The sequence below is a fragment of the Squalius cephalus genome (assembly GCF_949319135.1).
Source record: "Squalius cephalus genome assembly, chromosome: 11".
NCBI lineage: Eukaryota > Metazoa > Chordata > Actinopteri > Cypriniformes > Leuciscidae > Squalius > Squalius cephalus.
In genome coordinates this window covers 17545466-17562150 of record NC_137132.1, presented here as the reverse complement: position 1 = coordinate 17562150, position 16685 = coordinate 17545466, and the positions used below count along the sequence as shown (strand labels likewise).

General features: G+C 36.3%; 1 protein-coding gene across 1 annotated transcript; it reads left to right on the top strand.

Moving 5' to 3' along the window:
• The first annotated feature begins 1546 nt into the window (after window positions 1-1546).
• Window positions 1547-15761, top strand: ccdc92ba (coiled-coil domain containing 92Ba). Its single transcript, XM_079885403.1, has 4 exons — window positions 1547-2168; window positions 4738-4870; window positions 6344-6391; window positions 11529-15761. Exons 1-4 carry the CDS (start codon window positions 2157-2159, stop codon window positions 12218-12220), a joined length of 885 nt encoding a protein of 294 aa, XP_079741529.1. The 5' UTR covers window positions 1547-2156; the 3' UTR covers window positions 12221-15761.
• Window positions 15762-16685: the final 924 nt, after the last annotated feature.

Below are 16685 nucleotides of genomic sequence, written 5' to 3'. Positions count from 1 at the left end.
ATAACCAGAAGATAACTACATATAAGCTACATAAATTCCCCAACTAACCATTAAGAAATGTTGTCTACATGTTGTCACTTCTTCTGACCTCTCTCCATCTTTCTCACTCCGGTTTGAACATAAAAGGCTAAATGTTTTTGAAATTTTCAGTGCAAGTCTGTGTGAGGTAAAAGGACAGGAGCTCTTGAAGCTCCGCCCCCTGTGCTGGGAGCAGCAGCTCATCTACATTTAAAGGGACAGACACAAAAACAGTGCGTTTTTGCTCACCCTCAAAAAGTGACAATTTTAACATGCTAAATAAAAATATCTGTGGGGTATTTTGAGCTCAAACTTCACATACACACTCTGGGGACATCAGAGACTTATTTTACATCTTGTGAAAAGTGCATTATACCACCCCTTTATATGCTTTAAACATTAAACCAGTGGTTCTCAACTCCAGTCCTCGGGACCCGCTGCTCTGCACATTTTGTATGTCTCCCTTATTTAACACACCTGAATCAGATCATCAGCTCGTTAAGAGAGACTCCATGAACTGAACTGAGTGTGTCAGATAAGAGAGACATACAAAATGTGCAGAGCAGCGGGTCCCGAGGACTGGAGTTGAGAACCACTGCATTAAACCTAATCATTTTCCTGTAATTACATATTTTTTCCCCCGAAAATGTTGCTTCAGACAAAATTAGTGGTAACGTTAGAATAGTCAATTTCGTCTCTGCTAATGAAAAAAAATAAAATAATAGTCCAGCCTTCCATGTTACGAATCAACTCACATACTAAAAGTATGTTCTGGAACAGCCTACGCGAGTGGAGCGGAGTGGAGTCTTTAACTCCACTTCTGGTTTTCAGTTTCTCGCCTTCTTTCGCTAATGAAATTAATTACAGAAATCAGAGCTGTCCGAATGTAACGTTACTATTTTGCGTGTCAAACATTTCGTCGTCGTCTAATGAAATCGTGTAGGCCTGTGTTTGTGTTTGCGGGACAGCTCCACAGTCCTCCCCAGCGCACGATATTTACATCCATTCGTACACTAAATTTTGCTCAATACTGTCTAATATGGTGGAATATAAGACATCCACTGTAGGGAATAGTAAAAATACATTCTGGAGCGAGAGAAACTACCAAACGCGTCTTGCACCATACAAAATAACTCCACTCCGCTTTCACAACGCAAATACAGTAAAATCTCTGCGTGGCAGCCACAAATACTCTGTAACAATAAACAATACAAATAATCAGGGGCGTAATTTGTGTGTGTGTGTGTGGGGGGGGGGGGTAACCCCCCCAATATTTAAATCTATGCATTACACCCCCCACCCCCCCCCCCCCCCCCAATATTTATACCATGATCACATGAAAAATATGCAGACCCAAACTTCAACCCCCCCCAATGTTCAAACCAAATCTAAGCCTTTGCAAATAATAAAATAACAATAAACAATGCAAATAATAAAATATGAATAAACAAAAATAAAATGGCAATAGCCAAATAATCTGTCTCTGGTCAAGTGATTCAAACTGCGAAACTACCATTTGCTATGCTAATTAGTGCTCTTGAAACGCCGCTCGGCCAATCAAATTCGAGGACTGAAACTAACTGTTGTATAATTCAGCTGTGGTAAATTAAACATTACGTTTAGATATTTTCAATACATAATGCGCCTTGGCTTAATGTGTAGTTAGTAGATGCGCGCGTGAGATGATCGGATCTGCAGTGGAGTTTCCTCAGAGCATCGTTATGTTTCCTTCATCAGTTGCATCATTGCCCTGGTACTGAAGGAGCCTCTTCTTCCTGCTGTCTGTCATCGCTATGATGATGATGATGATGATGCTGTTCAGTAGATGCAGGACAGACGAACACGCTTGTGCCAGCTAAACGCCGGTATCACTTTAATCGATCGTGACATTGTCGGATAAAGCAATTGTACTTTCGCCAAGATTGTGAAGGATTGAAATTTCGTCGTTCTCGCGAAACCTCTCCCGTTACTCCGTGGCAGATCCGTGTTTTATTCTCCCATTGAGTTGTGTATTGATCTTCTTTAAAGATGTCGTCATCCTGTGTGTTCATGGGTCGGTTCGTTGAAGGGCAGAGATGTGGAAGTGAAGGAGCACGTTCATCCTCTTCATTATAACGCCTCATCTTTTGGATACAAATATGGAAAACACGGTGAGTGCTGTATAATATGATGCGCAGCAGTGTTATCTAAGCCTAAGGCTTTTATTGTTATGTAGCCTATATGAGAAAGAATGACTATTTAGCTGATTTACATTTATGTTTTACGATGTAGCCTAGTTGTATTAAGGGATCTGCGACTGCGAGCAGTCGACATTAAATGTTTCTAATAACCTCGCTGGGTGTTTATGCAGAATAACCCTCAGAAGTTTTATTTGACATCATGTGTCACACGAATATTACGCAAAACAAAATGTTCAAATTATCAAGTAAATTAATAAAAATGTAATATCTTTTGTTAGTGATATAGTAGCCTAATATTAGGCCTATTTGTTAAAATATTTTGTTAATCTGTGCTTATGTGCTCTTAAAATGCACTCTATTTTTAAAATGTGCATGGTATCAATAAAATTGGTATCATTCAAGTCAAAAATATTATGAATGAATCGACCTAGGCTACATTAGGTCACACCAACCATTTAAGGGTCGGGTCAGCCTGTAGATCAGAACTAGGCCTATCTCGAAATTCAGTCATTATTGTTTATCTTTTAAGGGCCATTTTTTTTTTTTTAGCTTTATGAGGAGAGGACATATTTTCTAACAATTACCTTTGATGTAACATACTGTAAAATAAATCATTAGGATAAATATCAGATATTGCAGAATTTTGTACCACATTTTGAATTTCATGGGTATTTTCGTAAAATTTTGCACCAAGTCTTAATTCATTTCTGACCCTAGTGTATGTAAATTCATGGGGTCCGGGACCAAATATGGGTGCACAGAGAGTAGGCTATGCTAGACTTCTTATTACGGGGCCTGGGACAACATTATTCTCTATATGTTGTAGTGATTATATAAACACAAAATATTTTCAAAATGTTCTGTAATCCAGGGTTTCAATAGAGTGGTGCAGGGATGATGTAGCCTATTTTTGTAGGAAATTAGCATCACCCTGGTTCCTTTCAACAAAAACCAAATAGGATTTTTCCATTGGCTTTTGGATTATTGCAGAAAGTGAGGTCTGTGAGTGTAACTAATAAAAGCGTATGATTCTTACGCATTTTGTTTATCGTGATAATTTTCTCAAATGAACACAACATTTATGAATTTTGAAACATAAATACAATCTTCAGAAGTCAAAAGCTAATTGTTGGCTATAAACAAGCTATACCATGGTCGTATGACTTCAACGCCACCATCACTTTACTTCCGACAACTCTTTCAGTCTTTGCTTATAAACATTTTCCCTGAAAGTTAGAGTTATAATAGTTTGCAAGAGCACGATTATGAACACAACGGTGCTGTGAAAGTGGACTGGTGAGATGAGTTTACCTGTTAGGATGATGACGTTTAATGTCCCCGACAACCTCTGTAGTCCCTTTTAGCCACTTTTAGCTACCTCATTTACAAGACAAGTAAACAAGAGGATATTACTGATTTATACTATGGGGCTGATGAATGCTTGAATATGATTGGTTGATGAACGTTCTGCAATTATTTTCAGATGCGCCCAGCTAAAGTAGTTCCAGGCAGGTCTTGACCGCATTACAGTTCCATATATCACTTCGCCAAATGATTACAGTTATTTCAAAAGTCATTACAACCTACAACAGGTTGACAATGTCAAATTATTGACATGTTTTTTCCAAATTTCCAAATTATTTCCATGTATGGAAAGCACATACTCTCTTTCTCCCGCTCTCTCTCCACTCAAACGCACACACATAAAGTACGGTCACACACTCTCACAGAAGCATGTTGTCTGCCGATTTTATCAGTTAAATAGTTCAGCAAATTAAAAGCTACATGACATTTCTCAAGAGAGAGGTAATAACGGCGCTGTTCATGAAGCCGATAAACTTACAGTTTCGCTATTAGTAGAGACACTGCTGCCGAACACTGTTAAGAGACACACAGACTCAGGTAATACGCTTAATCTTTCTCTATAACTGCATTAGTCTGCTATCAATGGCCTCAGTTACTAGCTCTAAAATTATGTTTTGGAATTAGCAACGGAGGCGTGGGAAATCAGTAAGAAATTAGTCCAACACACAAGAGCGTTTTATTCCGTACAGAGCAATTATTCCTTATGTATTATGTGTCGTAGAATATAAAGTGAAAATATCTTGAGCTTGTGTTCACCACCCTCAAAACTCAAAAACAAAGGAGAGCTGGATCCAAATTTAACAGAATATAAATAACAAAACAAACACAGGAACTAGAAAACCAGGGAAACGGAATGAGCACCCCAACAAAACATCCATGCAAGGACAAGACTGAACAAGGAATACAAGAAACACTGGGGAATAAATACTAGAGGAAACACAACTGTGCAATCATCACAGAGCTAATCAACTAGAAAAACTACAAAGGACTGTAAAAAAATGGCGCACAGGACAGAGAAAGAGAAAGACAGATGCTCTGATTTAAACAGTGGAAAGTCCCAGTTTTGTACTATACTAAATGTCAGTACTCTTGGAACGCTGGGAGTTTAGATTAGAGGACTGGAACGTACCATTATACACTGTAAATAAATATCCCTGTGTTTTGTACGGTAAAGGGATCACCGGTGGTCTCACTGGAGCGGCAGGTGGAGAGCGTGGAGAGGAGCATAGTCTTCCTTAGACAGGAACAGCTGTCTCTGCTGCACGGACTACACCTGGAGATCCTGTCCCTCCAGAAACGCTGCACAGGTGTGTGTCAAGACCATTCCCACTGTACAGTCTCCTGCATTTTAATTTAAGTTGGCATACATTAAATAACATGCATAATTGAATTGAGCCACATTTCATTTGTCATAAGTCCCACCTAATTGGATGTTGTTCCAAAAATAATGTTGGCACACAATCTAATGCATATTGCCAGGATCCTCTGCAGAAAAGAGCAGGGTTACGTTGATCTCTTTGATGGCACAAGCTCCACAGAGAGAACCACAGGTCAATAGCTTCCTGTCATTGCAGGGCTTGTGTTTTCCCTCTCAGTAATATAGTACACGGCCTTTCTACCTGGACATTGCTGTAAATGTGCTGAGCCAGCTAGGGCAGAAAAAGCAGCACATTGCATATTCATCTCTTCTAACCAATCATTCTAATTCATAACCACAGGAAATCAGTTTTTGATGTAACTTACCATTAAAAAGTGTGGGGTAAGTAAAATATTTTTTTATGTTTTCAAAGAAGTGTCTTATGCTCACCAAGGCAGCATTTATTTGGTAAAAATTCAGTGAAAATTGTCATTTTGTGAAATAAAACTATTTTAAAATTAATTTCCAGAAGTCTTCAATATCACATGATACTCCAGAAGTCATTCTAATATGCTGAAACATTTATTATTATTATCAACATTGAAACAATGTTGAAATCAGCAACAGTGTTGCTTAACATTTTTGTGGAAATAGAACTATTTTTAAATTAATTTTCAGAAGCCGTTACTCCAGTCTTCAGTGTCACTGACACTAATCACGTTCAACTGTGCACCCATCAGTCACCATCATTATTAACACTTGTATATATGTTCAGTTCTGTTTCAGTTCAGTGTCTGGTATTGTCTATGTTCAGTGTGTGTTGCTATCCGTTTCCCTCCCTGTTAGATCTTTAGAGAATAAACCTTTTGAATTGAATCATATACTTCCTCATCTGTCTGCCATCAACCACCCGTGACAGTCACATGATACTCCAGAAATCATTCTAATACGCTGAAATATTTCTTATCATCAACATTGAAAACAATATTGAAAGCAGCAACAGTAATTTTAATCGTTTATGTGGAAACCTTGGTACATTTTTGTCAGGATTCTTTGATGAATAGGAATTTCAAACGAACAGCATTCATTTGAAATAAAAATCTTTTGAATCATTATAAATGTCTTTACTGTCACTTTTGATGTGTTTGTACATGAGTCTGTAATGATTTAATAAATAAACTGAGCTTTATTGTTGCTTTATTTTACTACTTATTGCTTTTACTTCCATAATCTATGCCAAATGAAATGTGAAATGTAGGACGGGACATTTTATCTAATAACAATTAATTGGATTATGCATCATGCGAGACTTATGGCATGATTTATAATGATTCTGGAATGTGTCAGTTTCAAAATGCAGAATACAAAATAAAGATAAAAAAAATAGCTCAGAATTAACAGTGCATCTGTTTATTACTTGCAGAACTCACACAAGAACTCAACATGAAGCCCCCAGGCAGGAGCGTAGCAGGTGAGCTCTGTTGCCTTCCAAAAAAAAAAATGTTGTTTCATTTATTTGTGAGCAGAGTTTTTTGTATTTGGTTATTTGTGTATTTTTAGCACAGGTGTTCAGTTGTACAAAGCAACAAGAACACTATCTGACTATCTGCATATATATTTTGGTATCTCTTATTACTAGATCACATTTGAAAGACTTTAGCCAGCATGAAAGCATCATATTGACTGATAAAAAATAAAATGATGCACTCAACACTTCTTTTGTTGTTACGATTTCATGGAATTGGCTGAATTGAAGTGATTAGCCTCAACAAGGCACATACAGTATTTTTAATGACTGTGTCTTATGATTGTAATAATAATTGATCTAAAACGTTAGTCAATTTCACATCAAGAGGCATCACTGTAAAGCAGAAGACTCCTCTTCATACTGCAGGTCATCCCTCTCTCCTCCAGCCCGACGCAGCCTCATCCACCCACAAATTGATCCTGCCTGCGTTTTCCTCTGCTTTTGCTGCACAGTCCCAGTGGGGGTGTCCAATTACTGCATGCTATTTTGCTGAGACAATGTCGGGCAAGGAGACAGAGAGGAATGGCACAAGAAAGCTGAGTACAGGAGAGAAAAAAAGAGATTTCTAAATTATAATCAGAGTTTTTCAAATGTATTATGCAATCAGTAAACATGTAATCAGTTATCTAATTCAAATACCACAATGTGAACATAACACACTATACCATCCAAAAGTTTGGGGACAGTAACCGTTTTTTTTTTAAAGATACTAATACTTATATTCAGCAATATATACATTAACTTAACACCTTTATTTTAATGTCTTTTCTACTCCAACAAAGCTGTTATCAGTAAAATGGCCTAATTGCAAAGTTTCCAGCAGCAAGATTGTGAGTGTGATATTGCTTTCAAATAAGAGATCAATAAACAAGAAGTCAATATTGTGTAACTTACATTTAAGACATAATATTACCATTTAGTTTTTGTGCTCTGCCAATGAAAATAATTCCAAACAGAAGTAGAATCAACCTTTTAGTCGCTGAGCAACACATACCCAGCTAACAGGTTTTTTTGTGCTAACGTTCCCATTAAGTTATGGAAACATTATTTCAGAATGTTCTCTCATCGTTTTAAATGTCCACTTTATGTTTTTTCTTGGTTATGCGAACGTTAAGTGAACATTCCTTTTTATCATTTTGGAAACATTTTGGGAATGTTACTTTTGAATCTTTTTTTAAACATTTGATAAATGTCCAACTAAAATGTTTCAAGAGAAAAAAATCCTCTGTGAACAATGTATAAATAATGTTTTTGTCCTAACGTTTTAAAAACATTATTAAAGACCAGATACATTTAAACAAACATTCTATTTGTTACTGGAAAAAAACGTTTGTTCATAACTTTGAGAGAACCCTGCCAGAATATTACCCAAAGTTCTGAGAATGTTCCCTGTTAGCTGGATACGTAGTTGTGATGTTCCCGAATGAATCAGTGTTTTAGACTGATTGGTTGAGTGAATGATTCAATGGCTCATAAAGACAGTCACTTAATGCCACCTACTGGCGTAACAATGTAAATTAATGCACTGACTGACAAGCCGCCTGCAATATACAAACAGACAAGTGATATAGTGATATATACATGAAAAAATTGTATATTGTGGAAAAATTCTATTTCCCATGGATGCGGCAAATAAATTGCTGAGGTAACTGTGCAGTGCATCAAAAATTTATATAGGGCGTGTTAACTGATGCCGCGTCATGTCTCCCGAAGCATATGTTATACTTCTTTGCTTGAAAGATTATTTATCTGAGACACATCAGGATATTTTGGATGTGTTAGTTTATTCTTCAAAGAAGCCCCAGAGGAACCAAACACTGATTGATAGTGAAAATGATTTTCTAATTTACAAGCATATTGCTGGCGCAATGTGAGTATTAAATGAACAATACTTATCTTCTTTTTTTTTGTCCATCACTTCTTATCTGCGCTAATGTCTTTGTCAACTGATGGTTGTCGACATCTCAGTTTCATTACCTATTCTATTAAAAGGGTCAGAGGCAGCAAAGAGTGAACTCATTGAGGAACAGTAGAGAGATCAGATTTAAGGATCAGATAACACAGCATTTTCTATATTCACACCATGAGCTCATCTCAGTCTGGACGCATGGGGTGAGGCTGACTGTGAAATCGGGACAATCTGGACAAATTGAGAGACAGAACTGTGCTACTTGCAGTAAAATAAAGGAGAGCACGAGAGACAGAAATTATAGAAAGATGTTGAACTCAGCACGGGGTCATTAAGTTTGTGTGGATCATTTGAAGGACACCGATTCCATAATTCATTTTCAATCTACTTAGCCTGTAATTCATCTGAAACACATTACATTAATGTAAGCGTAAAGACTTGAAAGACTGGAAAATACATGTTTTATCCTTCATTTGTTTGATTGTAATAAATGACATACGCCAGCTGCTCTTTCATGCTTCTGTCTAATTCTATGGCACATTTTCCTACTCATATCTGACACTATATACTGTAAATGAGATGTCATTTTTAGTAATGTGAGAGTGATTTAAGATTTGGTAATAGTGCAATATACATTTACATTCATTTATTTAGTAGATGCTTTTGTTTTTCTAAAGCGACTTACAAATTAGAAAAATACAAGATGCAAATAATCTAAAGCAGAACACAAAACAAACAGTGATAGCATGCCACATTTCCATGAAGTATTGAAGAATTTTATTTTAGTTTATTTTAATATTTAGGAAAAGATGAAGATGCCAATGAATTCTCCTTGTAGTTTGACTATTGACCATAAAGATTTACAATTAGTCATTTCTGCCAATAAAATAGTTTCAAATTATGTCATTTTCTTTTGTGTGCAAGCAATTTACTTCATATTTGCTCTCTGCTTTGTGGGCACAGTAGTCAAGCATGCTCTGGGAGGTCTTGTCCTAGACATTTAATGTGTCTGATAACCTTGAACAGATGGCAACGCTGCCAGTAGCCAGACCAGAGTTGAGATTAGTTGATTTGGATTTACTCAGTGAGTCTGTAATCCTTGGGCACAGAAGAGCTCTTTGTCTGCTTTCCTCAACCACATCCACTTACCTTTTAGATCTCAGATTAGTTACAAATTCACTTTTACGGCTAAAATCTGATTTTAAACGCAGGGGCTTGTTCATATTAGACATGTCTGTTTCATATCACAAGGTGGATCATACATGAGATCATACACTAATTTCAGCAGCAGAAGTGTGTGATGAAGCTTCTGCATGTAAAATGTGAAACTCTAAGATGTATGAATTACAGGGGGTTTTGATCCTCTATTTAAGACTTGAACCCACCAAACAAAAAGTTGGACTTTTCAAAAGTACGGTCCGGTTTCACAGACAGGGCTTAGATTAAGCCAGGATTAGGTTTTAGTTCAGTTGGGGCATTTAAGTTGCTTTTTTAAACATGCCTTAGAAAAAACAAAAAAACTGTTGTGCATCTTAAAACCAAAAAATGGCTCTGACATATTTAAGAAATATCAGTGCAAGTTGCTTTCAGTTAAAACAGCACAAACATGCATTTTTTAAGAAATATCAGTGCAAGTTGGTTTCAGTTAAAACAGCACAAACATGCATTTTAGTCTGGGACTAGCTTAAGCCTAGTCTGTGAAACCGGCCATATACAGTATATATACCAAACATTTTAATTACTCATATTATACACTAACAAACAAAAGATTGGGGCCAGTAAGATTTTTTTAAAACATATATTATTATTTTTATTCAGCAAGGATGCATTAAATTGATCAAAAGTGACATTTATGATGTTACAAAAGATTTTTATTTTAAATAAATCATTAATTTGAAATAAAAATCTTTTGTAACATCATAAATGTCAACATCATAAATGATTTTTTTAAAACATATTTTATTATTTTTATTCAGCAAGGATGCATTAAATTGATCAAAAGTGACATTTATGATGTTACAAAAGATTTTTATTTTAAATAAATCATTCATTTGAAATAAAAATCTTTTGTAACATCATAAATGTCACTTTTGATCAATTTAATGCATCCTTGCTGAATAAAAATAATAATATATGTTTTAAAAAAATCTTACTAGCCCCAAACTTTTGTTTGTTAGTGTATAATATGAGTAATTAAAATGTTTGGTATATACTGTATATGGCCGGTTTCACAGACTAGGCTTAAGCTAGTCTATAAAACTATTTTTTTATCCTAAACGTTTTTAAGATTGTCAGTTGATGCTGACTCATTTTGCTTGGAGCGTCTAAAGACAGTTTAAGTTGTGCAAGACAAACTTCAGACAATCCCATGAAAATAATCTTTAGAAATGTTCCTGAAATTCGTGGGATAATTCACACAGTGCTTAAAGGGCTGGTTGATTATGATTTCACTTTTTTAACTTTAGTTAGTGTGTAATGTTGCTGTTTAAGCATAAACAACATCTGTAAAGTTACGAAGCTCAAAGTTCAAAGCAAAGGAATATATTTGCTTTTAAAGAAATCGTTTTTTAAGGACAACAACAAACGGCTGGTAGGGACTACAACAACATTCCTCCCGGGTTAGTCACATCACCAACCCTAAAATTTACATAAACCCCGCCCCCGGAACACCATTTATAGATTATCATGACAGAATATGCTAATCAGTGACTAGAAAATAACTACACATAAGCTACATAAATTCATCAATAACCATTCAGAAATGTCCTTTTGCTTCTACATGTTGTCACTTCTTCTTGAGTCTCTCCATCATTTTCTGACTCCGGTTTGAACATAAACATTGACACTTTCAGTACAAGTCTGTGTGAGGTAAAATGACACAAGCTCTTGAAGCTCCGCCCTCTGTGCTGGGAGCTGCAGCTCATTTACATTTAAAGGGACAGACACAAAAACAGTGCGTTTTTGCTCACCCTCAAAAAGTGACAATTTTAACATGCTATATAAAAATATCTGTGGGGAATTTTGAGCAAAAACTTAACATACACACTCTGGGGACATTAGAGACTTATTAAACATCTTCTGAAAAGGGTATTATACCACCCCTTTAAACTTGGTTCACAGACCCACTGAATCGGGTTTTTACAATAAAAGTTTCTGTTCTATGTGTTCCAGATGTGCAGGAAGAAGAGAAGCAGCTGGAAGCCCATTGTCTGGAGGTGGAGGAGCATCTGCAGGAGCAGCAGGAGGTTCAGAGTGATCTGAGATGGGAGCTGAGCCAGAAGTCAGTGCTGGTGGGCGCTCTCCGTGCCAGTCTGAAGGAGAAGGAGCGGCGTTTCCTGGAGGAATTAAAACACCGCAGCCACAGGACCACTGTGCTCAACACCGAGCTGCAGCAGCAGACAGAGGCGGCTGCATACCTGTCCTTCCAGCTGCATTCAGCAAAGCAGAAACTCTCGCAGCAGAGGCAGCAGCAGCGAAGGAGGCCGGCCCAGCTCGGCACGGACAAGCCCCCCGTCCACCCTTCATCTCAGGCCAGCGCTAGCAGCCCAGCAGTGATCAAACCCAAACGGCGGAGCTCGAGCCGGCCCTCCTCACACCTCCACATCGAGCGTGCCAGGGAGTGCGTGCCGCGCGAGAGGGTGACGGGCCCGGAGGAGCCCATGGCCATGCCTGACCCCGCCCTCTTCCTATACCCGTACAGACACAGATCCCGGCCCCGTCCACCACACAGACTCGCCCTGCAGGAGGCAGACGGGGAGGAGGCGGAGGAGCTCGATCAGGGAGCTTCAGTGAGCAGACTGGCAACAACAGTAGCTAAAGCAACTGCGACCACGGCATCCACTACAGAGAACAACGCTGAATGAGCGTTTCTTTTACAGTTCACCTCAACAACCTACACGTTTTTATGATATTTCCCCCTGAATTGCACCTTGAGCTCTTTTGCATTATGACAGTGACAGAATTGTTTATATTTGCAATACGACTACTTTTTTTTTTTTTTTACACCGTTTGCACATGCGGTGATGAATAGACAGAGGAGAGATTCTTGCTTACGCTCTTGTTAAACCAAAATTGATGTTTATGTTGCTGTAAAGCATTTTTGTAATCAAAAATGACCCAAGGTCCTCAATACCGTTTCATGCATCCTGCATCTGCGGCGTGTAGTTTTTTCGCTTGCAATATTAAGAGGTTACAGCATTCACACTGACATTTATGCCACCCACACATTATATTGCTATTATATTTCACACTACATAAATAAAATAGGCTAATAATAATCATTTACATAGATGAATCAGTCACAATAAGATTTATAACATGCATTTACAAAATAAAAAGGTGAATTTTCATTTCATGATGTCATTAACCTGCTTAATAAATATAGGTCATCTACGATGCATCGGCACATCTCTCAAGATCGCCTATTTGAAAAACACTCACTCTCCGATTTCGTCAGCAATTTCAATTCACTGTTGGCGACTGGAAAACCAGGAATAAAATCGTGTAGTCTTGTGTACGCAGCATTACACTTCATTTTATATTATTAGTGTTCACAAAAAAACACATTTTGAGGCGGTCTGGGATCGATTCTATCGCTGAATTCGGAACCACAAACTAGTATAATTCGTAGCCTACTATGTTTACCATATCTTTCTATGGCAGAAATAGTAAGAGTAGGGCTAGTATGCGGTTCCGAATTCTATTTAAGTGTAAACGCACATGCGTTGTCATTTGGCGAAAGAAAGGAAATGCAATTAACGACTGAAAGCATTTTTAATGATCCATCGATGTTTTTAAAATTCTATAGCTGACAGAAATTTTTTAGCTAATGTACTCTATTATCTAAAAATAATGGGGCGATTTGCATTTTGCGCTTGTAAGTGTGACGGTGATCTGAAATTTGATCACACTGGAGACGCATTTGAATGAAGGTGTAAACGCAATATTCGGAATGTTAATATCCGGAAACAAAATGTTCATGCCAGATGTAATGGGGTCGCTCAGCACAAAACATTTTATATTGCTGTTTGGAATGGATAAAAATACTATTTAATGGCTAGCATTGTTACACAAAGGTGTTTGAATACTATTTAAATGCCGTCCCTTCCTAATTTAAAGGAATAATTTTCAATTGCACAATAGAAATCACATTTTTTATTAGATAAGAAATATGCAATGTAGTAACCCCTAAACCACTACCGAAGCACTGTCAGTGTGAAAGCATGACCCTGCTGTTTATTCACTGCAGACGGATGATGTGCGAAACGTGTCCTTGTGAACCGGTTACTGCTGCTGGGTCTTTGTTCAACTGGTTTTAATCTATTCCCTTGTTGTGGAATGCCTCAGCGCAGATATTTCTGAATGATCAGGTTGTCTGGTGTCACCACAAGTGCACTCTCTCATCCTTCCTGATGCTATATGGGGATACATACTGGTTCAGTGAGAGAAATCCTGTGCGAATGATAGGCTGCACAGCCTGAATCATTTGCTTAAGTGCTTTATCTGGTATATGGTGTGTTTATGCGTGGGCTTGTTGATTAGAAGAGAGTGGGGTCAAGGGTCAACGCGCCATTGTTCTGGCATCATTAAATGAGCCAGTGATGCCCAAAGGACTGATTGGTTTACTGCTGCTGCTTATGCTGTAATATTTTAGTGGGGTGTTGCAGAGATTGCAGACGTTTCATTCGAATCACAATCCGGTTTTATAATTCTGTGAGGTCAGGTGTATGTGCATATACCGAGCTTTGGTGATATGATGATTAATATGTGATACGTATTAAACAAACATATTAACTGTTTGTATCACACAAAAGCTTGTAAATTCATAAGATTAGAAGTACAAGATTAGAAGTGGTGTGGTAACTCCTGCACTTGGATGTATAACTGGATTGAATAGGAGTGACAGACAACATTACTTTTCTTGACAATTAACAGACACTAATAATTGTAATAATGGGGTGTAATGAGTAGGCTACCATAGTGTCACAGCCCGGAATTAAGACTTTAATTCTGCAGAAACTTGACAGTAAAGGTGGTTTAATACCACCTATTTGCAAACTGAGCTTTTCTAAAGATATTTACAATTGTATATGTGATATTTCTCTTTGCTTTATTAGATCAGAATGGTAATTTTGCTTGTAATGTTGAATATAAGTTTGTTAAAAATCCAAATATGAAAAGCAGTCTGAATAGGGATTGTAACTGAATGCATAAAATGTTTTCCTTTCAGCTTAAAATTGTGTCTAATTTGACACAGCCCTAACAAAAGTGATATTTGCTTCACTCAGGGTCTGAAACCTTATTTTGTAAATGTATACGCAGATATGCCTGACTATTTAAAAGGCCCATAACCAGTTTTTGTATTGTATCAGTGCAGACATAGGAACGATTTAGGACATTAGGTTGATTTAGACTGTGTGATACATGATATAATCACATTAGTTAATTAATATATTTTATTGATTTTCATTTAATGTTTCATCTTGGAAACAAATTGATGATTATGAAGTGATTAATTGTCTAATTAATTTTTTTGCTCTTTATAATACCATTGTGATGTTAAAAAGAGAAGCAATACTGCCGCACATGATGACTTCTATATAATCATATTTACACAGCATACATTTGAAAATTGTGTTAAATTGGAAACAATAATGCATAGATACTGTAAATGCAATATCTGATTGTTCTTATGTTATTTTGTTGTCCCCATTTCCATGCAGTTAACGTTGTGCTTACCGAGGGATTTATGGTGATTTTATTTGGATTTTTTCTATCCTTAAGTGTGGGATAAAGTCTTCCCTTTAACAGTCTGACTGTTATATGAAAAAGGTTTTGAAAACTTCTTTTTCGTTTGTCCTGTTTTTAGAATGACAGGGAAAGAAGTGATTATTATGCAGCAATGTTCACACACTGTATTTGCATGTTTGGCCAATAGTATATAGCATCAGTGTGCTGTTTCACAAACATTTGGAAAGTTTTGAAATGTACACACAGTACTTCAAATCTCTTACGACCCAACATTGTGCAACTTGTCGACTGACAATGTGTCGCAATAAATAATCCACTGTTTACATATGATTAAATGGGTTTATTAAATGACTGTGTTAACTGCAACCTTAATCATGGTTAGAAATGTCAACTTTAGAGAATGACAATTGTATTGTTGCAGATGTTGTTAATTTCCTTAACCCTTAAATCTTAATAGCAGAAATGTTACAAATAAAATATACTGGAAATATTTGTGTTTTTTAAAACAGTTTTTAAACCGATGTTTTAGTATTTTTAACACCTTTTAATTAAAAGGTGCAAACTTTTTTTCCCAGACAAGACATTTCCTAAATGTCTGAATAATGGCTGCAAACAAAGCAAAATGGGACACATGAGATTACAATAAAGACCCTTATTAGTAAAACTAATCAATAAAAGAAACTTTTACTTTTTTGACTTTATTAGAAGTAGAACAAGTATATTATGCCATGTCTATCGATCTATCTATCTATCTGTATCTATCTATCTATCTATCTATCTATCTGTATCTATCTATCTATCTATCTATCTATCTATCTGTCTCTCTATATGTCTATATGTCTGTCGGTGTGTGATGGAACAAAAAATACATTTATAATGGAATTTATACATACATACAACTAAATAATGAATCAATGCACCAATTATATAAGAGCAGCCTTTTCATACATCTTCCAATAAATTAAAGTCTCTCATCATTTTATGCCAGCACATTTGCAGGCCTTTTTACTCTTGATATATTTATATGATGGAAAATAGTTACAAACAAAATACAGAGAAATTATGCTTTGTCTTCAATTCATTCACTTACGTTTATAAATAAAAATGACAAAGAATAAACACTACATTACTGAGGAAATTCCGTATTTTGTCAACATTCCAAATACAATATGGTTTCTAAAAAGTAGGCAGTGATGAGACCTTTATTTCTAACTAATAACATATTCCCAAAAAATATTTGACTGCATACAATAAAAGAAAAGTAGATTAGTTTGTCTCCATGTCAAGTCTTAAGAAATTCACTTTTGTATTCCATTAAATAGGCCTATATTTTTTATTAGACATTAAACATAACATAAAACATTTACAACTATAACTAACAAGACATCCAAAAGATAAAACAACTAAAAGGATTGGGTTTACAATACTGGGAAAAAAACTTAATTTATATATTGTGTTATACACTACATTACGTAACATTATATAGGCTATGTTACGTAGGCTAATGATATATTGTTACGTAAGATACATATAAATATTAAACTATATTTTAAACCACAATGCGTAAAAATTACGTAA